The 23814-nt window shown below is 39.8% G+C and overlaps 1 protein-coding gene across 2 annotated transcripts in view; it reads right to left on the bottom strand.

Moving 5' to 3' along the window:
• Positions 1-7228, bottom strand: part of LOC148850870 (uncharacterized) — a 32367-nt gene extending 25139 nt beyond the window's left edge. The window contains exon 1 of one of the 2 annotated variants that reach the window (XM_088943375.1): positions 5375-7228. In XM_088943375.1, coding sequence (XP_088799501.1) covers positions 5375-6669 — 1295 coding nt within the window. In that variant the 5' untranslated portion in view covers positions 6670-7228. The remainder of the gene's footprint in view (positions 1-5374) is intronic. The other variant, XM_088943373.1, reaches the window with a different exon arrangement.
• Positions 7229-23814: the final 16586 nt, after the last annotated feature.

Here is a 23814-nt window from a genome sequence, read left to right on the forward strand (position 1 = left end):
CTCTTAGGGCTGAGATCCTTGCGACCCTGGAAGGTGCCCAAAGAGCAAGGGAGATGAACATCAGAAGACTGGTTATTGAGGGTGACTTGGAAGTGGTGGTCGGATTGCTTAGGAAAGACAATCGGGTATATGGAATTACAGCAATGAAAAGAAAAAACTTAAGTGGCTGACTAGGGACATTGAGGTTAAATACAGTTGGGTAAAGAAAACTGCTAATTCACTTGTTGATGGGCAAGCCAAGCAAGGGGTGAATAGTTTTGGGCTCATTTCTAATTTTGTTTCTTTTTTATGTTGTTGGGAGAGTTAAGACAGTTTACCTCCCCCTCTTTTGTAATTAAAGCTTCACTGTTTTAATAAAATTTGCCGTTATTGATCAAAAAAATTCTTCTATGCTTCTTTCCTTCTCTTGAAAACTTCTAGCATTCCTTTCTTCCTACATTGTCCAGGGCAAAGCTGCTCTCACACACCTCAACATTAATCTTACTCTCCGATGGCACCAAGGAAATTAAAGAAGCAATGTTTTCTATGGATAGATCAAAAGCACTGATGCCAAATGGTTCACAATGGCATTTTATCAAGATTGTTGGAGCATATTGGAAGAGGACATATTGTTAGTTTGATGAATTTTAATCCAAGGAGTAATTAATTCAGGGTTGAGCTCTACTTTTATTGCTTTGATCCGTAAAAAGAGAGATAGTGTCCATCCAAAAGACTTCAAACCAATAAGCCTGGTGAATAGCTTGTATAAGATTATAGCTAAGGTGTTGTCTCTTAGGATTAGAAAAGTTCTCCCTACCTTTATTGCACTGAATCAAGGAGCCCTTGTGAGAGGGAGACAAATAGTTGATCAAATTCTAATAGCAAATGAAAGTGTAGAAGTCAGGAAAGAAATGAGTGGTTGGCAAACTTGATTTAGAAAAAGCTTGTGATTTGATGGATTGGTCTTTCCTACTAGAGGTGATGGTAAGCTTTGGTTTTGTAGATATATGATGCAAAAGGGTGATGGGGTGTGTTAGAACTCGTCAATATTCTGCTTTGGTAAATGGGACTGTGGTGGATTTTTCCCGTCCTTCAGGGGTATAAGAGCAGATTCAAGGACTTTAGTAACAGTTGGAGAGTGGGTAGGGAAGGGGTACAAGGTACCAATTACTCACTTGTAATTCGCAAATCACAAAGTATGTTTTTGTGATGGTGGTGATTTAAGTTGGATCAAGAACTTGAAACTTGCACATGTTTTTTAGCAAATGTCAAATCTAAAGGTGAATTTTGAGAAAAGTTGTATAGCGGGAATCAATATGGGGAAGGGTGAGGTAGTAGAGTGTGTAGGTATCTTAGGGTGTGTGGTGTCCAGTTGGCCTTTGAGTTACTTAGGACTGCCTCTAGGAGATACCCTAAGAAGGAAATTTCAGGAACTAGATTGTGGAGAGATTTTAAAAAAGATTTGCTTTTTGGAAGAGAAATTACCTTTCTTTTGGAGGGAGAATCGCACTAATTAGATCCACCTTAGCCAATTTGCTTGTCTATTTTTTCTCAGTGTTTAAAATTACAAAGGGGGTAACTAGAAAGTTAGAGCAACTAACGAGAGATTTTCTTTGGGAGACAGGGGAGGAGAAAAAGGACCATGTGGTTAGATAGAAATTGGAAAACAGAAATAAGACATTTTGGAGGTCTTGACCTTGGGAATATTCAGAAGAAGAATTTGCCCTCTTGAGGAAGTGGTTATGAAGACTTCCTTTAGAGAAGGAAAAGTTTTGGGCTAAGGTAGTATTTAGTATTTATGGGCTTGCAGATAATGGATGGGACGTTGGAATTCTGGCTAGGACTACAAGAGCTTCACCATGGAAAGCCATCCAAGCTATTCTGCCTCTTTTCTTGCCCTAGATCATGTATGAGTTGCATTATGATGACCTCATTAAATTTTGGGAAAGGGTCTAGGTTGGGGATTCCCCTTTGAAGAACCAATTTCCTTCTTTGTTTGTCATGCCTGATTTTAAGAATGAGACTATTTCCTTCTTTGTTTGTCATGCCTGATTTTAAGAATGAGCCAATTTCCACTTTCTCGGTACCTTCAAATACAAGTTCAGGGATTGGATGGAGCTTGGGTTTGAGAGGGGCCATCAAGGACACTGAGTTAAATAAGACCTTAACACTTTTGGGCATCCTTGATGAGGTCTACTTGAGCCCTACAAAATCTGATAACAAGATTTGGACTCTCTTGCCCTCTGATTTGTTTTCAAAGCCTTACCTCAACCAATTGATAACTTTGGATAGTCTTTCCCCGTTTATGAAGTTTGGTGTAAACCTATTCCATCCATGGTTATAAATTTCTGTTGGGAAGCATTCCTGGAAAGAATCAACACATGTGGTTTGCTTCAGAAAAAGAGATCTAAAATTGTTTATCTCCTCATTGTGTGTTCTTTGTAAGGTTGATGGTGAGAATGGTTACCACTTATTAATCTTCTACCATTTTGCTAAAAATATTTGAGATTGGTTTTTTTCTCTATTTGGGTGTAGGTGGACTCCTCTACCAGATGCACAAAGATTGTTTGCCCCTATAATGTTCAGTTGGCCAAAGAAAAGGGGGAGGATTATGTAGAGGTGTGTAAAGGCTGTTATTTGTTGGACCATTTAGGAAGAAAGGAACTCAAGAATCTTTTCAGATAAGGAGAGAAGCCTACAAACTATCCTGGAGGTGATCTACATTACAATGGTGCATTGGCTCAAGTCTTTGGATTTGCTTAAAGACTTTCTAGCGGATGACTTACTGCTGAGAAATTTGAAGGAAATTGCAAGTTCAGTTCCAGCTAAAAATACCTCTTTACATACTTGGACCCCTCCTCCCAGTGGCTTTATCAAGCTGAATTTCGACAAAAGTGCTGCTAGAAATCCAGGGCCTCCAGGCATTGGGGGTGTACTAAGGAATGAGGAGGGTAATGTAGTTGTTCATTTTTCAGGACCAACTGGAGTGGGTAATCCTCTTTAGGTTGAGATTAAGGAGTACAAAGAGCTAAGGAGTTGAACATTGGAAAATCAGTCATAGAAAGAGACTCTAAGTTGGTGGTGGGCTGGTTGAAGGATAAATGGCTTCTAGAACTACAGTAATGAAAAGAGGAAAGTTAAGTGGCTAACAAAGGACATTGAAGTAAAATTGAATTGGGTAAAAGAAGTGCCAACTCCTTTGTTGATGGGTTAGCTAAACAAGGGGTGAATAGGGGTTCTTTGTTTTGGGCTCAATTGTAACTTTGATTTTGGACTTTTTGATGGGAAAGCTAAGAGAGCTTATCCCTTTTCTGTACTTCAATCTTATTGTTTTTAATGAAAGTTACCTGTTGCTGATCAAAAAAAACTAGTTACCCACTCAATTTTCTTTCTATTTGCTCTTTTCTCATCCATTTAGCTTAAGAGGTTAACCTAGATTGTAAGACTGTTCAGCCTTTGACCCACTAGAAATTATGGATAGATTTTTTTTATCAGGGTCCCATAGCAGTGGTTATTGAAGAATGCTATGAGATTGTGGCTAATGCTCCAGCATGGATCCCACATTTAAGGAAACTAATTGGGAGGTTGGCCTGCTAGAGTGCTAGTTAGCTAGAAGTCTGACATCCAAGGAGTCTATATAGGCAGGGTCACAAAGACGGGATAATCTAGTTTCCTAATCCTAATGGCACCTTTCCACATTCCAGTAAGTCTTGCTTCCTAAATTCACTTCGTAGGCCTCCCCTCCCCTTGGCATTGGTCATGGGCTCCTATTATCCCTTCTTTCCTTCTTTATGAAAATCCAGTGTCCCTTTACCAATGAAATCTAGGGAAAAGTGTTTGGTCAAATGTGGGCCATCCCTGATTCACTTTACTCTTTTATTGAAGCTTGGCCTTTGCAAGGCTTTATCAAGAGGCAATATTTTGTGAAACCTTATATTCTTTAGTTTTCACTTTTTTTCTATTTCTTTTTTATGTTTGGATTGAAGGTGACTTTCATTCAAAAACAAAAGAGAAGATGTACAAGAGGAGATATACAAACAAGGGCTTCAAAACAGAAAATCAAAAGCCCACTCAAGATTGAGGACAAGATTTTACACCATACAAAGTATACCTTCCCACCCCATTCTTGGCTAAAGCATCTGCTAACAAATTTAAGTTCCTAGGAGATATCTGAAACTGCATTGGATAGAGTCTGAAATGTCATGAATTTCTTGCAAAAAAAAATAAGCAAGCCGCCAAGACCTGCACTTGTCTTTTTAGCCCAGGCCCAGCCAATTGAGATTTGGAATCACCCTCAAGTAAAAGAGAGTCAAGCTGCTTATAAAAAAGCAGGTTCTAAGAGTTCAACACCATCAGATATGTGTATTCACATTTTCCTACGCAAATTGGTTGGGTAGACCAAAGCTAACAACTTGTGGTTGTAAATTTTTCTTGCCCCAACTCCATATTGTAGTATCCCATAAACAATCTTTTGTATTGTTAATTCCTTACAAGTGCAGCTACGGTTCTTAGACATCAGTACTGCTAAGCTATTTTTTCAAGCCATTCCCCGTGTTATCTTGAAAAGTTCCCTCATAAATCATAACTGCTTATTTTATTATGGAACAAAGCAACTATGCAGTGTATGTCAATGAATGTCATGCCATGCCCTCAGAAAAGCATTGGGGTGGATTATCATTTTGTGTGTTGAAACAACTTCAGAGATCTCTATGTTGCAGAGAATGAATCCTTTGCTTCATTGCTAAAGACTTGATCAAAGGTCTTACTGTTCCTCATTTTCGATTTCAAGGGAGAAACTCACTGACTGGCTCACTCAACCTGCAGTTTGGTTTATATCTCTTCTATACTTCACACATTGTCATACCTTAACGAATTTTGCCTATTGTAACATAACACCTAATATTGGGAAAACAAAATTGGTAATGTCTATCATCTTAGATAGTACTGTTATCTGAATTTTCAGAAAACATCATAGGTACCAAGTTGGGCAGGGGCAATATTTGTTATAAGCTACAGAGGCATAACTCTAGGATTATGCTCATTACAACTTTTTGATAAGTTCAAATCCCTGTATCAGCATTTTCAAACTTGTTATAAGCTACAGAGGCATAAATCTAGGATTGTGCTAATCACAACCCTTTTTATAAGTTTAATTTCCAGTATCAGAATTTGTAAGCTTCATGTTCTACAAGTATTTTGTCAGTGGAAAATCACATGGATGAATGAAGCGAAAACAAAAAGAAAAGGAAACAAAAAGCTATGGAAAGGACAATAAGATAAAAAGAACTTTAAAGGGAAAAAAGAAACATTTAATCACAATGAATACTTGCTTTGAGATCAAGGTGGAAAGTAGGAGGAGGAGGAGGGGAAGAACATGCGGAAGAAAGGTGACTACCCGAGATTTGCCATCCCATGCATGGGATCTATAAGCTGTGGCTGGGGTGGCTGTTGGTGCTGTTGGTGCTGCTGGTGCTGCTGTTGTGGCTGTTGTAGTTGGTGCTGTTGTAATTGTTGTTGCTGACTTACTCCAACCGCCACAGCTGCTGCTGAAGCCGGAGCACCCTTTGCTTCAGCAAATCTCCACATGTACCAGGACGCAACTGAGCGGTAAGGCCTCCACTTCTCGCAGAGTTGCTCCATCTGGGAAGGTCGGGGCAATTGATCGAGGCCGTAGAGGAGCTGGACACCCTTACGTACTCCAATATCCCCAACGGGGAGAACATCCGGTCGGTGGAGAGAGAAAATCATGAACATGTGTACGGACCACGAGCCAATGCCCTTAACCATGGTCAGCATTGTGAAGAGAGACTTGTCATCCATGTCCACAATTGAGGCATCGGAGAGAATCCCGTTTCGATACTTGTTGGCAAGGTCATGGAGGTAGCTGGCTTTACGGCCAGAAACGCCAATCTGACGAAGTTGTTGAGGGGAGAGGGCAAGAACGGCCTCCGGAACGACCCCAGCCTCACCCCCGCAAAGGGACACGAATCTTGTGTAGATTGATGTGCCGGCCTTGTAGGCAAGCTGCTGATAAAGAATACTCTTAGTAAGGGCAAGGAATGGGGGATGAAACGAATCAAATGTCGGCGGCTGATGAATGTCGATTAAACGAGCGAGTTGCGGATCCGAGTTGCGTAAGTACTGAAGAGCGAAAGCAATCTCTCCTTCGCACGATAGCGTCCTTGCGACGACTCTTGGAAGAACTCTGACTTGTTGCACAACAATTTTGTTCTTTTTGCTGCTGGCGGTAGTGGTGGCACCGCTATTGTTTATGTTGGGCTTGTGGTCGCCGTTGGTGGTGGTGTTCTTACAATCTCCTTCGACTATCTGAAGAGATTTGTTATCTGAGTTGTCTGAAGGGCCGTTGGAGGACACCTTTCTGATCTTCCGTGGCCGAAATGGGATCTTAGTCGATGAGGCAGAATTATGAGGGGCAATAGTTGCAGACGGATGAGCAGCTGTGGTAGATGGTGGTGCCGCTGGTACAACTTGAGGAGTGGGGGTGTTATGGGGAAGAGGAGGATGGGGTTGCGACTGAGCGTGAGACTGAGGTGCCTGGATTTGAGTTTGAGGTTGAGTTTGCTCCCCCATGTATGAGAGCGAGATAAGAGATTGATGAGGTTGCGGAGAAACCTGACAAGTCTGGTTTGAGGGTTGGGATGGCTGTTGTTGTTGGTTCATAACAAGCATACGTAGACGACCATCGATCAATCTGGTTCTCTTTCTATTAAACTGTCTGTGTGTCTGTCTGGTCTTCCTCCTTTAATTTTCAAAGAAATATAAAGAGAAGGAAAAAAAAAAAAAGGAAAAGAAAAAGAAAAAGAAACAAAACGAGTATCTTGTTTGGATTGTCTACAGAGATATAATGACAGGCTTGCTTCAAAGGAGTACGAACTGATAAGAGAGAGAAAGAGAAAGAAAGGAGGGAGGTACAGAGAGAGAGAGATGGGAAAACGAGAGATTGACTGCAGATGGGGCTGTGACGAGTCGCTCGCTCTCTCCGGCGTTTGAAATTCGACGACGTCTTCTTCCAATCCTTTCCTTTCTGCGTTAGAAAAGTTAGAATCCAAAATTCCAAATTCGGATCCGGATCCCCGAATAAATATCCAGTTTTGAGACACTCCGGTCTCCGGATCTCCTGATCCTGCCCACAAATTTCCCTCCATCCATACCCACGATCAACGTTTGAAAAAGCTAAAGCTGAGGCGAGGATGGTGTGTCATAGGGCGAGGCGTAAGCGTGAAGGCGTTTTGAGGATTAAGGCTTGACTAAAAAAGAAAATGATATAATCCTTATATAATAAAAACAAGGAAACATAACATTAGGATCTTATATTGGCTTGTATGATATACTATGGATTTTGTTTCAAAGTAGCCATACACCCAATATGCTGAAAAGGAATCGGCACTTTGAACTATGCATACCTTTTTTTATAGATTTTTTTTTTATTTTATAAGGTTATTTTGTATATTATTTAATTTTTAAAAATATATTTTAAAAATTGTATATTTGGCCCTCCAGTAAAATTGTGACACGTGGCACCTCGTGACAACTAGGAAAACACCCGGCCAACAAATTTACGAAGTTGGTGACCCACCCGGGCACCAGTCTGGCCGGCCTGGCGCGACCTGCGCGCGGCCTGACGCGCGCCTACACGACTTGCGCGGCGCACGCATGCGGCCTGCGCGAACTACGTACGGCCTGCGCAACCTCGGCGACCTGGACCAGCCTAGCGCATGATCCGGCCAAGGCGCCAGCTTGACGACCTGATCTAGACACTGACCCGCCGACCTAACGACCTAGCCTAGACACTGACCCGCCGACTAACGCAGGCACCCCTCTGACAACCCGGCCCAGGAGCCGACCTGGCCGCCTGACACAAGCACCAGCCTGACGACCTCGAGGAGTTCCCCACCATACCCCGGTTCTGACAGGATGCGACGAGTCTTACCGTTTGGAAGCTTTTCACCCACCTAACCCGCGAGGACTCCGGCATATAAAGACCTCACCCCCCAAAGGGGAAGGGGATGAAAAAGAAAGAGAAGTGACCCTGCTCTCTAGCTCTCTCATATTATCTTCAAAGCTCTCTACAATAAGAGTGCTAACTTAAGCATCGGAGAGCCCCCCATCGGGAAAGTACCCCCGGGACCTCTGATTCAGTTCTCGCAGGTCCTTCAGCTCCCGCCGCCTACGAAGAGGAGGAAAAGATGTAGTTCTCGGAAGTCCCTCAGCTCCCCCCACCTACAAGGAGGAGGAAGAGATGGAGTTCTCGGAGGTCCCTCAGCTCCCGCCACCTACAAGGAGGAGGAAAAGATGGAGTTCTCGGAGGTCCCTCAGCTCCCGCCACCTACAAAGAGGAGGAAAAGATGATGTTCTCGCAGGTCCCTCATCTCCCGCATCCTACAAAGGAAAGAAGACCACCTCATGCTGAGGGCAGTTGGATTGCGCCGCACCAGGGAGCTCCAACATTCTCTAAGGCATCGACCGCCTAGTAGAGAGTTCACCAGGCAATTCGCCCCAAGGCAGTTCGCCACCAGGCAGTTTGCCACCAAGGCAGTTCGCCCCCAGTCAGTTCGCCACTAGGCAGTTCACCACCAAGGCAGTTCGCCCCAAGACAGTTCGCCCCCAGGCAATTCGCCCCCAGGCAGTTCACCACCAGGGAGTTCGCCACCAGGCAATTCGCCACCAAAGTAGTTCGCCCTCAGGCAGTTCAACACCAAGGCAGTTCGCCCCCAAGCAGTTCGCCACCAGGCATTTCACCACCAAGGCAGTTCGCTCCAAGGCAGTTTGCCCCCAGGCAGTTCGCCACCAAGGCAGTTCGCCCCCAGGCAGTTCGCCACCAGTGAGTTCGCCACCAAGCAGTTCGCCACCAGGCAGTTCGCCCCCAGGCAGTTCACCACCAAGGCAGTTCACCCCCAGGCAGTTCGCCACCAAGGCAGTTCGCCCCCAGGCAGTTCGCCACCAGGGAGTTCGCCACCAAGCAGTTAGTCACCAAGCAGTTCTCTCCCAGGGAGTTTGCCACCAAGTAGCTCGTCACTAAGGCATGCCACCACCGGGTCGAATAACGAGGTACTTTGCCAAAAAAATTTATATCACAAAACATTGGTATGTGGCCGAAAACGGTTACATCAGAATCTTACCAAATTAGTTTTAAAATTTTTCTCTATTTTTTTTTCCTTATAATAACAAAACCATAGAAGTCAAACTTTTCAATTTAGGGATATGAACGAATATTGTTTTAAGAACAATGCATTCATATTTCCTTTATTGCACTAGTATGCATTAATGAAGAGTGACAATCTATATGACGCATGTGCTATACAATAAATAAATTATCAAATATGAGATAAATGGGTAAATGGGTAAGAATAAAGCATGAATAATAAAACAAGTTATTTTCTTACACATTTTATATGCAAGTTTTTTGTTATTTGTATGTTTATTTATTTGCTCATTACACGAATATATACAAAAAAGTATTTTTTTGTCTTTAATTTATGTATATCCATATGTAAACCTTCATATTCCATATTAGCATTTTGAATAGCTAAGGTCTAAGCCTTACATTTGTAGACCAAATTCCCAAAGGCATATGCCTCAAACAACTCAAGGCCTAAGCCTTGCTGGTAGCGTCCAAGGCTATTGAGGTTTCGCCTTTTTTTTCTTAGCCTCGCCTCAAGGCTTAGGCCTTTGGTTGGTCTCTCCTCACGGGCCTTTTAATACAATGCCCACAATACACTGTCGTTGTGTATTGGAATTAGGGCTATAAACGTATCGGGTTCAGCAAAATCTGAATCACATTGTGTTATTGAAAATTTACACCGTAATCCCATCTGAAATCCTATCGGAAAAACTCAAACTGAATTTTAATTTTAGTGGATTTTGGGTCCGGTTTTGATTTAATCAGCCCCGCTTTATTTTTGAATACAAACAAATATATATATATATATATATATATCATATATGATATAATATATTTTTATAATATTAATTATAATTATATAAATTTTGATATGTTAAAATCATTAAATATTAGATATAATCAAATTCAGATTTTAATTGGATCAGCTTGAGTTAAACACAAATCTAATCTCACTATTATTCAGATGCAAATTGTAAATCCAAATCAAATTTGATTACATAAATAAACACATTGTTATGGGCCCGTGCATAGGATCTCGTCATGGGTCGGTTCATGGGAAGAAAGTCCTGCTTTCCCTTGTGTGTTCCCTTGCATGCAGAACCTATTGTGGAAAACCGAATGAGTGATTTATCCAAGAGACCACCCGAACTCTCCTTACTCTTCTCTTTACTGGGAAAACTCAATGCTTTATTTCAACTCGTAGCTCCTTAAATAGGAGATTACAAAAGGGAATTCTTTGTTGGATTCGGATAGGTTAGGGTAATCCAACTCAAACTCAAACTCCTAATTACCTACTCATAATAGTAACACACTCTTAAGATAAGATAAGGATAAGATAAGATAAGGGATAAGGGATAAAGAATGGTGTATCTGACGGCGAGTTGGTGGGCATAGCTGATGTGGTAAGATAAGTGTGGGCCCACCTTGATGAGTTGTCATGCTTGTCGGGTGGTGCACGTGTCTCGCAGTGCTGCTGCCATGAGGAGCGTGCTACTATCGTGCGGTGCGTGCTGCTGCATAGTGTTGTTGCCGTGCGGTGCATGCTACGCACTGCCGGGCGGTGCGTGCTGCGCACTGTCGGGCGGTGCGTGCTGTGCGCTAACGGGCGGTATGTGTTGCTGTGCGCACTACCAGGCGGTGTGTCCATACCAAATGTTATGGGCCCGCGCGTAGGATCTTGTCACGGGTCGGTCCACGGTGAGAAAGCCCTGCCTTCCCTTGCGTGTAGACCCTATTGCGGAAACTAGATGGGTGATTTGTCCAAGATACCACCCGAACTCTCCCTTGGGGTGATTTGTCCAAGAGACCACCCAAACTCTCCTTACTCTTTTATTGACTTGGAAACCGAATGCTTTATTTCAACTCGTAGCTCCTTAAATAGGAGATTACAGAAGGGAATTCCTTGTTGGATTCGACTAGGCTAGGGTAATCCAATTCAAACTCAAACTCCTAATTACCTACTCCTAATAGTAACACACTCTTAAGATAAGATAAGATAAGATAAGGGATAAGGAATGGTGTAGCTGGCGGCAAGTTGGCAGGCAAATCTGATGTGGTAAGATAAGTGTGGGCCCCGCCCTACTGCTACTGTCGGGTGGTGTGCACGTCTCACAGTGCTGCTACCGTAAGGAGCATGCTGCTATCGTGTGGAGCGTGCTGCTTCTGTGCACGCACGCTGTCGGGCGATGCGTGCTACTGTGCGCGCTGTTGGGCGGTGCGTGCTGCTACCTATGACTGCGCCGCAGTGCGCTGCCAGGCGGTGTGTCCATAACACACATCATATTTGTTTTTGTATTAATTCATTAAAAACCTCATGGATGTTTATTGTATTTCATAAAATCCACATTTACTCTCTCTCTCTCTCTCACACACACACACACACTCGCACGCGCACACACACACACACATAAATCTTCCCTCCCCATTCCTTATTTTCCTCTTAAATATCTTTCAATCCCTTTAAGCACTCTCTAATAAAGTAGGGTGTAAATCAGATGGACTCAGTTAGATTAAGGGTTAACCTAAATATGAACCTTAGCTTAGACCCAAATTTGCCCACCAATTCGTGGGGTGAACCAATCTAAACAAATCATTGCTTTTTTCCTTGGGTAATCAAGTTTTTCCCTCCATTTTACCTCTTTCCTTAGGTTTAAGTTTTCCATTCGTTTATATTAATTTATTTTAATGTAGATTTGTTTTATTGATTGTTCTTGATTTAATAATAAAATGTAGTAAAAATAACTTAATGCGAGTTTTTTATTGTTTTCATCAGTTAAATTTTGATTTGTTTAACTTGATTATTAATTTCATGCTAAGCATATTTTAGCCCATTGCCCCAAGTCACAGGGGGCAGAGCTAGGATCTTCGTTTGAGGGGGGGCAAAAGTTAGTAAATATAGGTAGGAGGACCAAAATATTGATAAGATTAAAATGGGTATTGTAGGGATTTTCAAGGTATAGGGGGGGGGGGGCATGGCCCCCTCTGCCACCCCTTGCCTACACCCCTGTCAACCCATATCTTTGCTACAACTAACTAGATAAGGTATAAATTGAGCCACCATCACTTAGTTTATGTGCTTCCAAGAATATATAAGCTTTATAAAAAGGAAAGTTGGAAGCTCAATAACTAATAAAGAAAAAATTATTATTCTACACGTAAGAATGTAGAAATATAGCGTCTCATGCACGAGTCATTAGTAGTAGGGTATATTATGCCAAATTGCCAATACAACCACACCCCACAACTCTATGGGCCACTGTCACTGTCAAAGTGGGTTGGTGGGGAAATAACTATTCTTGTGATACTCTTTATTGAAAAAATAAGATGACGCTTTTCTCAAAACGAAATCATCTTGGCGTGATGTTGTGAGGGCTTTGGGTTCTCTCTCTCTTAGGGGTGCAAATGGATCAGATCATGCTACCCGATGTATATAATATATTTATAAATATATATTATATTATAAAATTGGATTGGATTTGGATCACCCCCATTCGTATCTTTGGATCGGATCTAATATGGTATGATCGGAAAATCGGATTGGATTTGGATCATCCACTATCCGATCCGAGAACATCCTACCCGATGTATATAATATATTTATAAATATATATATAACATATATATGTTATTTATTTATAAATTGTTATATTATTTAATTTTTATAAAAAACATGTATATATATGATGAAAATAATTAAAAAATACTTGTATTTGTTGTTTTTACTTTATTTAAAGTAGTATATTTTAATTTTCTTTTAATAATTTGTTAATTAAAAAAAAACAAGTCGGATTGGATCATATAAAAAGATTCGACTTACCGATAGAATTCGAATTCAAATCGAGTCCTATTAGATTCAATCGAATATTCGGATTATATTTGACATGAATATTGTTAGATCGAATTCAAATATACCCAATTTGAATCTGATCCGATCCATTTGCATCCCTATTCTTTCTCTCTCTCTATCAATCTATCTATATATGTATATGCAAATACAAAAAACATTAAATATAAGTTGGACTTCAACCCTAACCCAACACAAAGTGAGATTCATATTACCTGACCTTCAACTCAATCCAACAAAAACCGACTTTTTTGGATTGAGTTCAGGCTAAAGTGGCCTAAATTGAACTCCTAATTAAGATTACCATGTGCATTAACTTTACTTAAAAAACATCTTGAAGTTTAATTAACCCAAATAATCATAGGAAAATTGTAAAAATTATTAAAAAAACTTTTCTCAAATTGTTCTCTTATTTTTCTTTTTTCTTTTTATTTCTTTTGAAAAAATATGCAACAGGGGTAACCCACCCCCCAACCCAGATACAGGCGGGATTCGATCCCAAATCTCCGCCATGACAAGTAAAAGATTTGGCACCTTCCTTCTTTCTTATTGTCTAAACGGCCAAAGTAATCATAAAATGAAAAAAAAGTATGATGATTTTAACACATGTTATAAGGGATTACGGGATATAAAATCACATTGGCCAACTCGCCCTCTAAGGTCATCATATATTCATGCATATGCACTATTATGTATACATCCCATTTTTGTGATAAAGGGGCATAACATTCCTAACCATTAGACAAAACAAAAAACATTCCGACGTTTTGACTTTTATGGTGCTTCCTCCTTTCGTAAATCGGAATCTTACTGTAGCTATAATGTATATCATCAAGAAGCTCCCGCGTACGTGCCAATACAAACTCTACACCATCGAGATTATGACACGCGTGTCATTAGCTTTGAAACCCCGCCTTCTCCATCCTCTTCTTCACGCTCAGAAAACTACTGCGGCAAAACCTTCAGCGGCGTGGAGAAGCAAAAGCCGACGATCCTGGCCAGCATGTATTACACGTGTAATACATGCTGCCTCGGCTAAAAGTAATGGAGTCTTGATAGAAGAAGAAGAAGAGGAGGAGGAGAAACATAGAGATCAGATAGGTGTTCCTCTGCCCATAGAAAACCCTGAAAACGAGCGGCCTTCCTGAGAGAAACACTCCAGAGCTAGACCAGAGAGACACTCCAGAAGAACCAGACCATTACAGACAACATGACCGTTATTCTCGGCTCCTTCGATCACCATCTCTCTGCTCTAGAGACTGCGATGCGCCACACTCAGGTATGCGCCCCACTCAAAGACTAAGGGCAGGTTGGTCATTATGGTGAAATGAGGAACCAAAACGAACTTTCTGGTTTGGTTTCAGTTGGATGAGGATCTCTTTCGGTTGCATTCATTTCTTTCACTGAGTGAACCCAATAAACAACAATCACAAAGAAAGAAAGAAAGAGTAATGACAAATCTTCTCTCCTTGTTGCGTATGACTGAATCTGAATGTCTTTCTCTCTCCTTCCTTCTCACTCTTTTCCTTTCTTCTGTCTGCCAAACTGATGGGTTGATGAAGAATGGAGGTAGAGTAGAGAGAGAGCAGGAGTCTTGACTACTGACGTTGGCTTTCGTGCCGACGTCGTTTCCAGCTTCCATGCGTGACATGTAGAACTACTTTTAATCGCAAGCGATGTGGAGAGACTGGACCCGTTGGATCGGGACTCGTGGAGAGAAATGAGGTGATAGTGATGATGAGGGGGCGTTTAAGTGGGAGTAGGAAGCATGGTGTCACACTCAAAGTCAGAGAGTCTCTCTCGCCTCATTCTCTCTTTTTTTCACTCGGAGCTCGGGCTCCCCACATCCACGTGAGGAAGATGATAAAACAAAAAACAAAAAAAGGGAGATAAAAAGCGTCAAGAGGAAGGTAGTTGGTTAGGTCTAGAATGTTCATGGGCCAAGTGGCCCGACGGGCCGGTCCAGCTCAGCTCGCAGACGGGCTTGAACAGGCTTTTTGGTCCACGGGTTTAACCTCAGGCCAAAAAGCCCGGCCTACATAAAATTTGAGCTGGGCTCGGGCATTGCCAAAATAGCCTAGTCCGAGCCCAGCCCGGTCCGACCTATAGCTAAATCTAAATAAACCTGGCCCGACCTATATTTAAACCTAAGTAAAAATCCTATGTGATGTCCATTTGAATAAATTTTTTGATTTGAGAATGTTGTTGATTCACTTGTAGGCCATTGTTATTTAAATAGGGGAAAAACATCTAAATTAAAATAGAAAATGTCAATTTTAATAGAGAAAAATTCGATTTTCTTTTATTAGGTTGGGTTTCGGGCCCAAGTTGTAGGCTCGTTGGTCAGGCTGGGCTCAGGCTTGGGCCTAACATTTTTCTGTTAATAAAGATTCAAAGCCCGGCCCGAGCCCGACCCAGTCTGGTCCGACCCATGAACAGGTCTAGTTAGGTCTACAGGCGGCCCCATCACTGTCTGGTCTAGTCTGCCCTCAATTCTCGCGCAAATTGGTGGACGAATGAACGAGAGGCGGAGGAAGGAGGAAGGAGATAAAGAACAGAAAGTCGACTAGCCATTGTTTTCAGAACGTGGGGATCAGCAGCAGAAGAGACTAGGGCTGTTCATAAGAAGATTCAACCCAACCAAACCGACCAATTTAGACCAATCCAATTCGAATCAACCGAGTTTTCTTCAACACCAGTCAGTTTTGGATTATAAAAAATCATAAACCGATGGTTCGGGTCGGTTTCAGTTTTCACAAAACCAAAACCGAACCGACTTAGTAGTTAGTAGTTAGTTCCTAGTTAGTATTTACAACCTATTTAGTTACTACTTAACTAAGTTGTCTTTATCATAGTTACAACCTAACTTAATTTCTAGTCTTTTAGTTTGGAGTATTGTAAGACAATTAGATAATAATTTTTTTTTTGAAAAGTTTAAAGAAAATAATCAGAGGATCATAGTTTTTATGGTCTTTTACACTAAATAGGCAACCAATTACAATTAGAATTAGGTGTCATTTTTTAATTAGATTAGAAGATTTCTTGAAATATATAAATTTTAATCTTCTTTCTCTAATACAATTTAACTTTATATTTTTTTTATAACTTTTATTCTAACTTGGTCCACCCCTACCAATTTCATTATTCTTTCTTTAATAGAATAGGTGTCATTTTTTACATCAAATTTCAATATTCTTTCTCCAATCTACTAATTTATTATCATGGTTGAACTTAGAGCCGAAACCGACCCAACCCGACTTAAACCGATTAGATCGGTTTTACTTAACACAGGGTCGATTTCGGTTTCAATTTCAGGTAACTCAACCAGGTCGAATTGGTTGAAAAAACCTCAATAAACCAATCTAACCCAACCTGTGAACTAGAAGAGACGTCTTCTTGACGTTCAGCTTGCAAAGACGCAAGCTCTTCTCCTTTTCTGGCATCATTATCGACAAATAAATCTTGTTCTAGATCGATTTGTTTCTCTTGACCAATCCTTGGATTTTTGTTCTCTACTTCTCTTTAGTTGGTGGGGTTCTGGCCTTTTGGGTTTATTAGTGGTTGGTCATCCTTGAGATGGTTGATGGTTTGTTTGATAGATCGATGCATGGGAGTCGTCATATATGGGACTGGAATTGGAACTGACCTCCTCCTTACTCCCTTAACTTGCCACATGTCATATGGTCATAGAATTTGGCCCCACTCCCACAAACACATCAGCATCTTAAAATATTTGATGATAGGTCATGGGTGTGCTGTACTGTAGAGTAATAGATTTCCAGGTTCAAATAAATGTAGATATGTAAATCGGGTCGGGCCGCCCAACCCGACCCAACACGATTTTGGACCGGTCCAACATGGCATGACAGTGCATGGGTGGTGTTAGGCCTGGCACGATGGTCCGTGCCATGTTGGGCCTGGGGTTTGAAGTCCATGTACCAATACGGCACATCACGATCAAGCGGGCCGTGCTGCTCATGACTCGTGTGCTGGCACAACCCATATATATTTTATATATGCTATTTATATATATTTTTATATACATAATATTTATATATAATATATAATATATAATATAAAATATAATTATATAATAATATATAGTATATAATATATTAATAAAATAAACATTTTTTTTAATTTTATTCCACTGAAGACGACATGGACACATGGCTCGTGGCGGTCCGTAGCACGTGGGCTTTTCGGCACGGCCCACTTTACACCTCTAAATAAATGGCATTAACAAAGAAGTTTGACAAGTTGAATGGAAATATTTCCATAGGACACCAGATACCCAAATGGGCATCTTTTTGTTGATAATGATGCTTAGACATTTTCACTATTAAATATAAGTAAATAGACAAAAAAAAGATGACATGAGTTCAGTAGAAAATTTTTGGAACTATGACATGTTAAGATATGTTCCAATGTTGACAAAAAAATGACGAATGCAATTTCTAGATGCTTTGAAATGGACCTGTTTGTTTGTTGTAACTTTGAAAGCACAATTTCATAAACCTTATTGGTCCTATAAAAGATTGTGAGTTATTCTTACTTTATACGAAGGATTCGTTGCATCAATCTTGTTTAATCTCCTTTGACAATCATGGTTTTCAAAACTGGATTGGACTAAACGGTTAGACTGGGAAAACTAGGAATCGATCACTTGATTGATTTTGTTTTCTCCCCAAACCGTTGATTTTGGTTTACAAACCGCTGAACTGGCTGGTTAATCATTCGAACCGTTTAAACCGTTTGAATGGTTTTGACCGTTTTCTAATTTTTTATGTTAGAATGGGTCGACCGCTCGCGTCAGACCATTCGAACGGGTAACCAGACCCCTGACCGATTCAGTCACTAGTTTGTTTTTAAAAACCATATTGACAACATTGCGTAATAAATCTAAAGTCTAACCCAAAGAAAAATACTTTTTACTTTATCTATCCATGATAAAAGGGTAATTACATACATTGCCATCTTTTGTTTTTTTTACATACATTTTCATCCTTTGTTTTTCATTGGTTAATTTTTTTGTTCAACGGTTTTTGATTATTTTTATGTTTAATTATTTTTTTATTTTTTAATTTATTTGTTAGAACGTATTATGCATTCAAACTGAATAATCGAACCGTTGACCCAAAAACTAGTGACCAGAACAGTTCCATTTCTGAATCATTTTTTAAAACGATTATAATAAAGTGTTATCACGTTGTTAACGTAGTAGGCAAAAGCAAAACCTTAGTTGATTTCCTATTGATAATAGTGGCAATAGATGCTCTTGAAAGGAGAGAGCCTCTCCGTGGCATGAAGTATATGGAAGATTGTATCTTCTAGAATAATTAAAATGTATCATCTGTTTTTGCACAATCTTGAATAATACAACAATTGGTGTTTGTCATCTTGTTCAACATGTTTATCCTACCCTGAGACAATGGCTCTGAGCTCTCAAGAACAATCTTGCACAATGGCCCTGAGCTCTCAAGAACAAAAGAAAAAATCAATTTGCTTATTTAAATATTACTCATATTGGTTAATTTGTCCAGTTTGTAGTTTAAGGTTTTCATATGTTTCTATTGGATTTTAATCTCATAAGAGATTAAATCCAATGGGTTTGATTGGTGAATTACATGAGAAATTGCACATGTACACTTGTTTGAAAAAATTAGTTTTTCTCTTACAAAAAACCCAGTTTTGAACTTGTCCCACATTGGAAAATTATAAGTTTTGTTTTCAATATTTCAATAGGAGCTGATTTACACTCCTTAGAATTAGTAGAGGAGAGTATGGGGATTCGATGCCGCGCAACGTGCACGCACGCGTGTGTGTGGCGCAATGAGGCGCTTTAGAGGCGCACTTTGCTCGCACTTCGTGTGCACCCGCGTGGCTTGCGATGGGTGGTTTTGGTTTTGGTGCGTTGATGACCGTTGATCACCATTGATGAGATCAATGGTCACGATTCTATCGGGTGTGATCAAGAGGCACAATTCAAAGTTAACAGTCACCAACTCTTAACAACTTTTAAAACAGTCACAATGGTTGAAATTGATTGTGACTGTTCAATGTGCCTTCTATAAACCAACACCTACCTTTTCCTCATACCTCTTCACAAGTTATTTAAGGAGCATGAATCAGACTCCAAAAACACAATTTCGAAATTCACTATCTCTCTCTCTCTCTCTCTGTCCGATCTGCTACAGTCTCACAGAAGGTTTATTTGGAGACTCTTCAACTTTGTTGGTTACAGATTCTCGCCCAAGGCTCTGCTGTATCCTGGGAATGAATTTGTCTGTAACCCAACAGCAAACTCAGTAAAACTGAGTGGGGGCAAATAACATTCTAAAGACAGTGTCTTCAGACGCGCCTAAAAGCTTCTCCTCCTAAGTTACAGTGACCCCATCTTCCCCAACAATTTTAGAACGTTATTTTGCAATGGAGGCGGAAGCAAGCATGACTTCAATCAAAATGATGAACCAAGATCTTGTTCGACAAACCAGTTCGATGGAGCAAATTTCAGCCGATGGCAAGACAAGATGATCTTTTTTCTGACCACACTAAAGATATAATATCTGTTGGACTCGAATCTGCAATCACTTCCTGAACCCACTGACAAAGACTCTGAGAAACTAAAGAAGGAAAGAGCAAAACGAGAAGATGACTCACTTCTGTGCCGATGACACATTCTGAATGCTTTATCAGACCGGCTCTACAATTTCTACAAGGAATTTACATCTCCAAAAGAAATCTGGAAGGCCCTGGAATTCAAATACAAGGTGCAAGAAACAGGTACGAATAAGTATCTTATTGTAGAATACTTTGACTTCACCATGAACGACCATAAACTTATATTGGAGCAAGTTCATGAACTACAGGTGATAGTCAATAAAATTCGATCCCTTAACATCATCCTTCCTGAATCTTTCCAAGTGGGAGCAATCATTGCGAAACTTCCACCCTCTTGGAAGGATTACAGGAAGAAGCTTCTGCACAAGGCTAAAGAACTTACCTTGGAGCAAATTCAGCAACACTTTCGTATTGAAGAAGAGTCTCGAATTAGAGACAGTAGGGATAAGACCCTGATCGGTATGCTGAACTCTAAGGTAAATTTTGTGGAAAACGGATCGAAGAAGATTAACCCTGCATTACAAGTAAAGAAGAAGGATGAGAACTTCAAAAAGAGCAATAATAAGAAATGATCCTGCTATGTTTGTGGAATAAAATGGCATTATGCTCGAGTCTGCTAATATCGAAAAGGCGGAACCAAGTCTGCAAAGATGGTAGAAGACAATTTCGTGGCCATGATTACTGAAGTCAACATGGCAGAATCGTCTTCTGGATGGTGGTTTGATTCAGGCGCCACAGTCCATGTTTGTAAGGACAAGTCCTTATTCAAGACATATGAAGAAGTGACTGATGGCAATGAGGTATAGATGGGAAACCAAACATGTGCCAAAGTTGTTGGAAGAGGCAACGTAGAATTGAACTTCACCTCCGGAAAGACACTGACTCTCCTGAATGTTCTCCATGTTCCTGACATTAGAAAGAACTTGGTCTCAGTAAATCTTGTTTGTAAGAGGGGATTCAAAGTTGTCTTTGAATCCGACAAACTAATCATATCCAAGAATGAGATGTTTGTTGGAAAGGGATATGGTTGCAATGGTATGTTCAAATTAAGTATTAATGAAGGAAAAGTTTCTGCTTATATTGTTGATTCTTTCTCTTTATGGCATGATAGATTAGCACACTTGAATTTTAAATCCATAATGAACATGAGCAAACTAGGTATAATTGCTTACAGTAATGAATTAACTAGAAAATGTGAAATATGTGTAAAATCTAAAATGGCTAAGAAACATTTCCCTAGTGTTGAGAGAAATTCTCAACTTCTAGAACTAATTCATTCTGACATCTGTGAACTCAATGGTGTATTAACTAGAGGAGGCAAGAGACATTTCATAACATTTATAGATGACTTTTCTAGGTACACCTATGTCTACCTTATGAGAACTAAGGATGAAGCATTTGACATGTTTAAACTATATAAGACTGAATTTGAAAATCAACTAAAAAAGAAAATTAAAATCCTTAGAAGTGATAGGGGTGCTGAATACTTTAAAAATGAGTTTAATTCTTTCTGTGAAGAATTTGGAATAATACATCAGTGTTCTGGTCCTTATACCCCTCAGCAGAATGGCCTGGCTGAAAGGAAAAATAGAACACTTACAGAAATGATAAACTGCATATTGTTAAAAACTAGTGCACCCTTAAACATGTGGGGGGAAGCACTCCTAACGGCCTGTCATTTATATAACGGAATTGTTTATAGAGTTAATAACAAATGCCCATATGAATTATGGACAGGAAAAAAACCTACTTTAGCATATCTAAAAGTGTGGGGGTGCTTAGCATATTATAGAGTTGCAGATCCTAAAAGAACCAAATTAGGACTTAGAACTAAGAAAAGTACGTTTGTTGGATATGCATAACATAGCAAGGCCTATAGGCTTCTAGACTTAGAGTCCAACATAATAATTGAAACTAGAGATGTTGAATTCTTTGAAAATAAACTGTGTTTTGAACCTGCAGAAAATGAATCCATAGAAAATGACAGAGAAACTCAGATCTCAATACCTGTTGATAATAATGAGATTGAAAGAAGAAATGATACAACTATAACACCTACAATAGGACTTAGAAGAAGTCAAAGACAAAGAATAGAGAAACACTTAGGTTCAGATTTTATCTCTACTCAGTCAATTGTATTTTTGGTTGAGGCTGATAGAGATAAGATTTTAAATAAAATACCCATTGTCCTAAACATTGAAAATGATCCAAAAACCTATAGTGAGGCTATGACCTCTAGAGATGCTGCCTTTTGGAAGGAAGCTATAAATGATGAAATTGATTCAATAATGTCAAATAACACATGGGTGCTAGTAGATTTGCCTCCAGGATCAAAACCAATAAAATGTAAATGGGTGTTTAGAAGAAAATACAACACTGGTGGAACTGTGCAAACTTTTAAGGCTACATTGGTAGCCAAAGGATTTATTCAAAAGGAAGGGATTGATTACTTTGACACCTATGCACCAGTGGCTAGAACAACTTCTATTAGAACATTTATAGCATTAGCATCCATTCATCACTTATTTGTTCATCAAATGGATGTTAAAACCGCTTTCTTAAATGGTAATTTAAATGAAGAGGTTTACATGGAACAACTAGAAGGATTTGTTCTTCCTGGAAACGAAAAGAAAATCTATAAACTGGTTAAATCATTATATGTATTAAAACAAGCACCTAAACAATGGCATGAGAAATTTGATTCTTGCATTCTAGCTTTTGGTTTTAAACATAATAGTGCTGATAGATGCATCTACTCAAAATTCACTTAAAATTATGGAGTAATTGTGTGTCTTTATGTGGATGATATGCTTATTGTGGGTACAAATATGGTTGGCATAAATGAAACTAAAAACTACTTATCCTCTGTTTTCAAGATGAAAGATTTAGGAGAAGTAGATACCATCTTGGGAATAAAAGTTAAAAAGCATAGTAGGGGCTATGCACTAAGCCAATCACATTATATTGAGAAAGTACTTGAGAAATTTAAGCATTTAGGTTTTAAAGAATATAGCACCCCATATGATTGTAGTATAAAATTAGTAGAAAATACTGGTAGAGCAATTGCACAACTTGAGTATGCTAGTGCAGTAGGGAGCTTGATGTATGATATGCTTTGTACCAGACCTGATATTGCATTTGCAGTAAGTAAACTCAGTCGGTTTACAAGTAATCCTGGTGCAGAGCACTGGAAGGCAATTGGGAGAGTTTTTGGGTATCTCAGGAGAACCCTGGAACTTGGCTTGTTTTATTGTGATTATCCAGCTATACTAGAAGGGTACACTGATGCAAGTTGGATTACCGGTAATGGAGATAACAAATCCACATCTGGATGGATTTTTGTCATTGGTGGGGGTGCGATCTCTTGGGCATCCAAGAGACAAACTTGTATATCTCACTCGACCATGGAATCCGAATTCATAGCCTTAGCGGCTGCTGGAAAAGAGACTGAATGGATTAGGAATTTATTATTGGATATAAAACTTTGGCCTAGTCTTATGCCTCCAATTTTCATTTACTATGATAGTGAGGCAACTCTGTCAAGGGCCTACAGTGGTACCTACAATGGTAAGTCCAGACATATAAGTCTGAGACATGAATTTGTTAGGCAACTGATTCAAGATGGAATCATCACTATAACCTATGTGAGGTCAAGTAAAAACTTGTTGATCCTCTTACCAAGGGTTTAGCTAGAGAATTAGTAAGAATGACAACCAAAGAGATGTGATTAAAACCATTTACTTAGTCACCTGTAATGGTAACCCAACCTGAACTGAAAAGCCATCAGTATTGGGTTTAATGGGTAACAACAAGTTACAACAATGTGACTGTTAGCACTGACATTGAGAAATTTCCCATCACAACATAAACAATGCTGTCCGTTATGATGAGAGGTTGAGATAAACTCTTAATGAAGTTTTGAAATGTGTCAAATAACGGAGCACATAGTGGAACTTCACCTATGTGAACATAGAAGTGGTGCCGCTTCTCATGAGGGTTTGGGTTTGCTCTTGGGGTTGTTCATGAAACCAAGAAAGAAGCACATGGCCATAACAGTGTTGAGCAAAATTTGAAACTTTTGCAGAGACTGAACATTTTTATGTGTATAGGTGTCTCCGATCTGTCTTGAGAGTAGTTGGTTTAAGGTCTTACCACCAATAACTTTGACAAGGCTCTGAGATAACTATACTAACAAGATGTTTAAGTTGATAAATACCTTTTGTATGCA

The sequence above is a fragment of the Nelumbo lutea genome, chromosome 5, assembly GCF_056320005.1.
Source record: "Nelumbo lutea isolate HS-2025 chromosome 5, American lotus-T2T, whole genome shotgun sequence".
NCBI lineage: Eukaryota > Viridiplantae > Streptophyta > Magnoliopsida > Proteales > Nelumbonaceae > Nelumbo > Nelumbo lutea.